The 6,626-nt window shown below is 47.4% G+C and overlaps 1 protein-coding gene across 2 annotated transcripts; it reads right to left on the bottom strand.

Annotated features, from left to right (window-relative positions):
* Positions 1–375: 375 nt before the first annotated feature.
* On the bottom strand, positions 376–6,104 carry slc2a8 (solute carrier family 2 member 8). Of its 2 annotated transcripts, XM_019884662.1 has the most exons (11): positions 5,960–6,104; positions 5,731–5,849; positions 5,125–5,287; positions 4,805–5,011; positions 4,226–4,325; positions 3,819–4,030; positions 2,778–2,927; positions 2,606–2,714; positions 2,288–2,419; positions 1,877–2,022; positions 862–1,008 (listed from the first exon to the last, which is right to left on the bottom strand). In XM_019884662.1, the coding sequence occupies exons 2-11, from the start codon at positions 5,826–5,828 to the stop codon at positions 862–864; spliced, it is 1,464 nt and encodes a 487-aa protein (XP_019740221.1). In that variant the 5' UTR covers positions 5,829–5,849; positions 5,960–6,104. The 2 variants fall into 2 exon arrangements, with proteins under 2 accessions (XP_019740222.1, XP_019740221.1); XM_019884663.1 differs by having other exon boundaries at positions 376–1,008; positions 5,731–6,102.
* Between the last annotated feature and the right edge of the window lie 522 nt (positions 6,105–6,626).

Here is a 6,626-nt window from a genome sequence, read left to right as displayed (position 1 = left end):
ACACACACACACACACACACACACACACACACACACACGCACACGCACACATACACATATTTTTTGATTGACAAAAATAAATCAATTGACCAATAATTTAACCAGTTAAAACATAACAAAGTTCGAGAAAAAAAATCAGCTACATTCATGCAACAAATATTATGGTACTTTTGATAATGTAAATGCTCAAAGGGCCATTTTTGGCTCCATTTGAATTAATAAACACGTAATTAATTTACTGATTATTGAATAACAATCATCAAACACACGCACACATACACATATTTTTTGATTGACAAAAATAAATCAATTGACCAATAATTTAACCAGTTAAAACATAACAAAGTTCGAGAAAAAAAATCAGCTACATTCATGCAACAAATATTATGGTACTTTTGATAATGTAAATGCTCAAAGGGCCATTTTTGGCTCCATTTGAATTAATAAACACGTAATTAATTTACTGATTATTGAATAACAATCATCAAAATGATCCAAATAGGGCCATATTGCCAACCTTGCTCAAGAAACCCACCAGGGGCTGTGTGGAATCTTTCCATCAGCTTTTGATCAGTTTACCTCATAATTACTCGTAAAATATGCACTTCTGTCATCTCAGAACCGTTTGTATGCATTATAAAAAAAATTAACCCGCCTGAGATGAGTTCAAGGAAACATGTTAGCTTCATTTATGAACAAAAAAATGGGGAAAAAATTGCAATCTGTTTTTCCCAACAGTAGTGAGCTCACATGGATTGATATGTAGTGACCACGCCCCTCCTCCAAGTACTCTTGCTGCTTGTGCGATGGAAACAATTTTGAGAACATTTGCGTTGTTTTTAATGAGGTTTCTGGAAGCCATCACGGTCCCGCCGTTCCCTGGAAGTTGGCCTCGATCTGCTCCAGCGTGCGGCCTTTAGTTTCCGGCACAAATCCAATGGTGAAGACCACACTGAGGAGGCACATGCACGAGAAGAGCCAGAAAGTTCCCGCACTGGTGAGGAGAGTCTGGAAGAGAATGGGAGAGCCTATTACAAAATGGCTGACAAGTGACGCGGGGGGGTTGTCATATCCAGCAAGGCACATCAGAAGCACTGACATAAATTTTAGTTGTTCTGCAAAATCATACAGTGATAACCTAAGTGGCTAGCCAAAAATGAATGCGCAAAGAGTGATTAAGTAACTCACTGGCTAAACAATTATCTACACAGCAAACAAATAAACTAAGTAGCTAGTAAAAAAAGGAACATGCACGCTAACAGACCAAACTGTGAGCTACCAAGCAAAGAACAAACTAAGCAAACATAGAAACAAGGGAAAACACGACCAAAGACATGAACTCACGAACTGGCGAAAAAAGCACAAAGCAGACAAACACAATGACTAGCTAGCCAGCCAGCCAGCTAGCTAGCTAGCGAAGAGAGCGATTCGTAAACAAACGCACATTGACAAGCTACGAGTAGCCCAAAAAACGAACTAACTCAAACAGAAAAGAATAAGTGAACAAACTGAATGGATAACTCGCTAGCTTACTGAATGGGTAACTTGCTAGCTAAATGCGAAGGAAGGAATGAGCAAACAAAGGGACTAACTGGCTACCTGTCGAACTAACTCACAAAGGCAGCGAGGAACGAGAACCAACTAATAGGCTAGCTAACTCACAAAGAAGAAAAAAAAACCCAAGATTCCCAATGAACCAACTTAGTAACAAAAAGGGATGAGCGAACTTACACAAACAGACAACTAACGACTGACCAATTGACAACCAAAGACAATAATGAACAAACAGACGACTTTTAGCTAAGCCCCCGGTGTTATTGTGCTTGGGTGAGGCTGGACTGTTGGTCGTGAAGACGGTGCATGTTTGGGAGCTGACCATCATGTCCTGGAAGCTCTTGGTGACGACGAAAGCCATGCCCCAGTTGGTCAGCACGCAGACGGAGCTGGCGAAGCCGCGAACTTTCACCGGGAAGATCTCGGACATCACCAGCCATGGGATGGGACCCCAACCCAAAGCAAAGCCTACGCATGCACGCACACAAAACACACGCTACTTAGCGGAAGGAAGACAACAAATCTAATGTAACTCACCATGGGCGGGGGTGTTTTCCTATTGAATTCCGATTCCACGTACGCAATATGCATCAGAATGCTAGTCTTTCGACAAGTAGTGGCATATAGAACATATTATTTTTGAGTTGACTTCCCCTTGAACTAACTAACTATCTCGCTAAGTATCCAGCCGCACGAGGAGGGTGGTCGTGTCGTTTGAGGCTGCGCGTCTGACCCGTGATGAAGACGGCCATGCTGGTGAGGGCCAACCAGGCCATGTTCGTGTGATGTTCCTCCGGAGAGGAGCTCCTGGACATTAAGAAGAAGTAAAGCCCAAACGTCGCCGTGCTGATCACCATGGCCACGCCTAAAAACGCAAGAACAACCATATGGTGGAGAACATCACATACGTGCGAGTCATTAGCAAGTTCGGAAAAGTGGCCACTCGAGTCGGACCTCCAGTCAAGTCGCCTGACTCGAGTCCCTCACATTGAGGACCAACGCCTGTGATGTCATGATGTCCACAAGCCGATCAACGTCGACAGAAGATCACCTGAAATGACGAGCAGCACTTTCCTTCCGGCTTTGTCCATGACGAGCGCCGCCACGCCGGTGAAGACCACCTGAACCGCGGCCACCATCACCGAGGCCAGGTCGCTCTCCTGAAGCGCACCGTGACATCGTCACCGTCGTCAACATTTCAAACTTCGCTTGGGTCGGCCAACCTTGAAATGCGCCTGCTCAAAGATGTTCTGGGCGTAAAACATGACGGCATTGATGCCCGACATCTGCTGGAAGAACATCAGCATCACGCCGATGGCCAGCGGCTTGTAAACGCCCGCATCCTTCAGGTCCGACGCCTGGAAGCTGGAACTCTGCCCGAGAGACGGTAGACAACGACATAACCGACGATGTAGAGGATCAACTACAAAGCCAATTCCAATGAAGTTGGAAGACATATAAAGTAGAAGACAATGATTTGCAAATCCTGTTCAACCGATATTTCATTGACTACACTACAAAAGACAAGATACTTAAACTTCAACCCGATCAACTTCGAATTTTATGGCAAAAAAGCTGGGGCAGGGTCACGTTGACTGCTGCGCGACATCACCATTTCTTTGAACAACATTTCATAAACATTTGGGAAACGAGGCGCTTTGGAGGTGGAATTCTTTCCCATTCTTGCTTGATGTACAGCTTCGGCTGCTCAAGACTCTCTGTTGTCACATATTACGCTTCATACTGCGCCGCACCTTTTCAATGAGAGACAGGTCTGGACTGCAGGCAGGTCACTCGAGTAGCCGCACTGTTTTCCTACGAAACCAGGCTGTTGTAACACGTGCAGAAGGTGCTTTGGCACCGTCTGGCTGATATAAGCAGCAGCGTCCATAAAAAAAAAAAAAAAACGTTGCGTATGAAACTTTCAGCACCTTGACAGATGTGTAAGTTCCCCACGGCTTTGGCACTAGCATAGCCCCGTACCATCACAGATGCTGGCTTTGGAACTTTGCGTCCATAACGGTCCGGATGGTTCCGTTCCTCTTTGGCCCGGAGGACACGACGTCCACAATTTCCCAAAACTCGCATGTACTCGTAGATAAACAACTAATGTAGATCACTCCATAAATAACAAACGGTGCGATTGTGTGGAGAGGCGAGTTGCGTCTCCAATCACATATTTTGTTTCCTGTGGTGTGTGCTCATTCGCCAAAAGGCTCCCTGGCCCTCCGCGCCACGCCCCCGCAGCCACCGGCAGGCTCTGCCTGTTGGTCGCAGGCCTCCTCGATGCGGGCGCACTCCCACTCCACAGCCGCATGAGGCCCCCGCAGGAAGCGCAGCGCCTCCTCGGCCTCGCGCCGCTTGCCCTGCAACAGCAGGAAGCGCGGCGTCTCCGGCATGAAGCACATGGACGAAATGAGCAGCGTGGGCGGCACCGCCCCGCACACCGCCAGCCAGCGCCAGTCCACAAACAGACCTGCAGGCGGCCACATTGACACCGCAATGACTGGTTAATTAGTGGCTGGGAACTCCCCCCCCCCCTAAAAAAAGGGGTGGGGGGGACATATGAGCAACTACAGGCTCTACGAGGCAAGAAAAAAAAAACTTATGTGAACATAATCTACTTTCGGCAACGGAGACTTGTGCGATTTGCCAGCCGGCAGCCACGTACCAGCCAGGTAAACTCCCATGATGCCCAGCACCACCATCAGCTGCACGCACGAGCCCAGCATCCCTCGCACGCGTTCGTGGGCCATCTCAGAGATGTACAGCTGAGGAAGAAATGCACAAGATGGACATCAAGGGACGGGAAGCCACAGCAAAAAGTCACTCAGCGGTTCATGAGGAAAGGCTCATAAGAGGGAGACAGAAAACGGGGGACACCAAAGTCAAAAGAGGAATGGAGGGGTGATGCAAAAGCGGACGGGAAAGAGGGATAACCAGACGTGAAGAGAGAAAACAAGAAAAGAAAGGGAATAAGGGAAGAGGCGGAGCAAGGAGCGAGGAGAAAGCTCATGAAGGGACAGAAAACAAGGAGACAGAAGACGGGAAAGCAAGTCAACGGGAAGAGAAAAAAGGGAAGAGACAAGAAAAGCGGCAGAAGGAAAGCGGAGCAGTAAGGAAGAAGACACAAAAAGGCGACAGGGGAGAACAAAAGTGAGCAGTGGCAGCAACGACGTCAATCATTAGAATGAAGAAGAAGTGAAGAGACGGGCAGCAAGGCAAGAAGTGGCTCAACGGGGAGTCTGACCGGCACGACGAGCGAGGCGCCTCCGCTGGCGAGCCCCGTCAGCACGCGCCCGACGTAGAGCATCCCCACGTTGTGGGCGGCGATGATGACGGTGAAGCCAAAGACGAAGGGCAGCGAGCAGAACATGAGAGTCAGGTTCCTGCCCGCCTTGTCCACCATCCAGCCGGTCAGCAGGCCGCCCGCCGCCGCCCCCAGCGTCACCACCGACTGAACGCGGGGCGGACAAGCGCGGCGTCAGCGTGGAAATCCAAAACCAGAACCGCCCCTGTCACGCGCCGCATCGGGCCAGCCGCTCCGGTGACGTGCGGCGACGCGCTTACCCCGAACCAGGACGCCTGTACGGCGTCCAGCCGCAGTCGGGGGTCCGGGCTCCCCGCGAGCTCAGGGATGGCGGGCGAGCTGTAGCCCAGCACGAAGCCAAAGCTCATGGGGCCCAGCACGGACGCCAAGGTGGCCAGGTACAACTTCCTGTTGCTGACTTTGCTGCACAGGGAGGAAAGGGGAGGAGGCAAAGGAGCACGTTCATGATTAGCGCTAAGCAGGACAACTCTACTTGATTGCATTAAGGAAGTCATGAGGGACCTCAATTCAATCACTCAGGTCGCACACGTTGTCGACTTTTCATCATTTTTGCACACAGCCCCTGCGGTACTCATTTTGGGTTTCAGTCACTGGCAGTTCTTGCATTTTTTTAAACAATTATGACTAAATGCTGTTTTTTTTTTCTTCATTTTTGTGAGTAAACGAAAGCCCAATATTACATTGACATAAGATTTTTTAATTACTTCCATGTAATAGAGAGACCGACATGATGACGTTTAAATTGATCCTAGGTGCTTTTGTTTCAGGTCGAAAAAAAAAAAGTCAACTTACTTCTTTGGTATTTTTCCCAATTACAAATGTCGTAATTCATTTCTCTTGCTTACCTAAGATAAGCGTCCTGTTCGGAAATGAGCCCAGTGGGATCGTCATCATCTCGACCGTCAGCATCCAGGAGTCGCCTACCCTCCGGTTGGATTTCCATGGAGACTTTTCCCTTCAAACCCTCTCGAAATAGCCCCGGTGATGTTACGCGTGTCTCGTTCGCAGGTGCAGCGGTGGCATTTATGTGCTAAACGGCTTAAATACAGATGCAAATGTGAATACAAAACTTACAATTCATCAAATAATCACGAGGCTAAGTATAAAGGCGAGCATATGTGACACATTCCGGCGTATTGAGGAGTTTGGATGACCCTTTTCCGGGAGGGAAGTTTGCTTCGTCAACAATCCAGTCAGCTGATCACAAGCACGTCTTTCATTTCCGGTTTAGCTTTTCAAATGAAAACAGACCTGTGCGAAAGATAACGGTTAACTCTGCCTTTGCTGGGCATTATTGACATTTACCCCGAAAATGTACTTACTTTTACACCATAAATGTATCTAAACACGAAATATTATCCCATTTGAACTCTTTATTACAATTCATTATCAACGAGGTGTTTTATTTTGCTAGTCATAACTACGACTTCTACTGCCAACGCTCATTCTCGTTTTATTAGATTTTCGTGTCTTTTCTAAGTAAAATGTGATTTTAATTTCGGACGTGTTTGTCTTTTTTTATCTTGATTGTGTTATCTTGTTATTCGGGAACGCCGCAAGTTACAATGGAGATCGGTTACTTGAAAATTGCGAAAAAATGCAAACGGAAAGTAATTTGTCAACATGGACGATTCCAAGAGGATGATTGAAGCGAAGGCGAACACAAATTAAATGTGTTTAGTATTTTTTTTTAATTAGCTCTGCTCGTGTGAGTATTGGACTCAGCATAATTCAGCTGTAA

Source organism: Hippocampus comes, unplaced genomic scaffold (assembly GCF_001891065.2).
Source record: "Hippocampus comes isolate QL1 unplaced genomic scaffold, H_comes_QL1_v1.1 scaffold318, whole genome shotgun sequence".
Taxonomy (NCBI): domain Eukaryota; kingdom Metazoa; phylum Chordata; class Actinopteri; order Syngnathiformes; family Syngnathidae; genus Hippocampus; species Hippocampus comes.
Note: the sequence above shows the minus strand (reverse complement) of the source record. Positions and strands in the feature narration are given on the sequence as shown.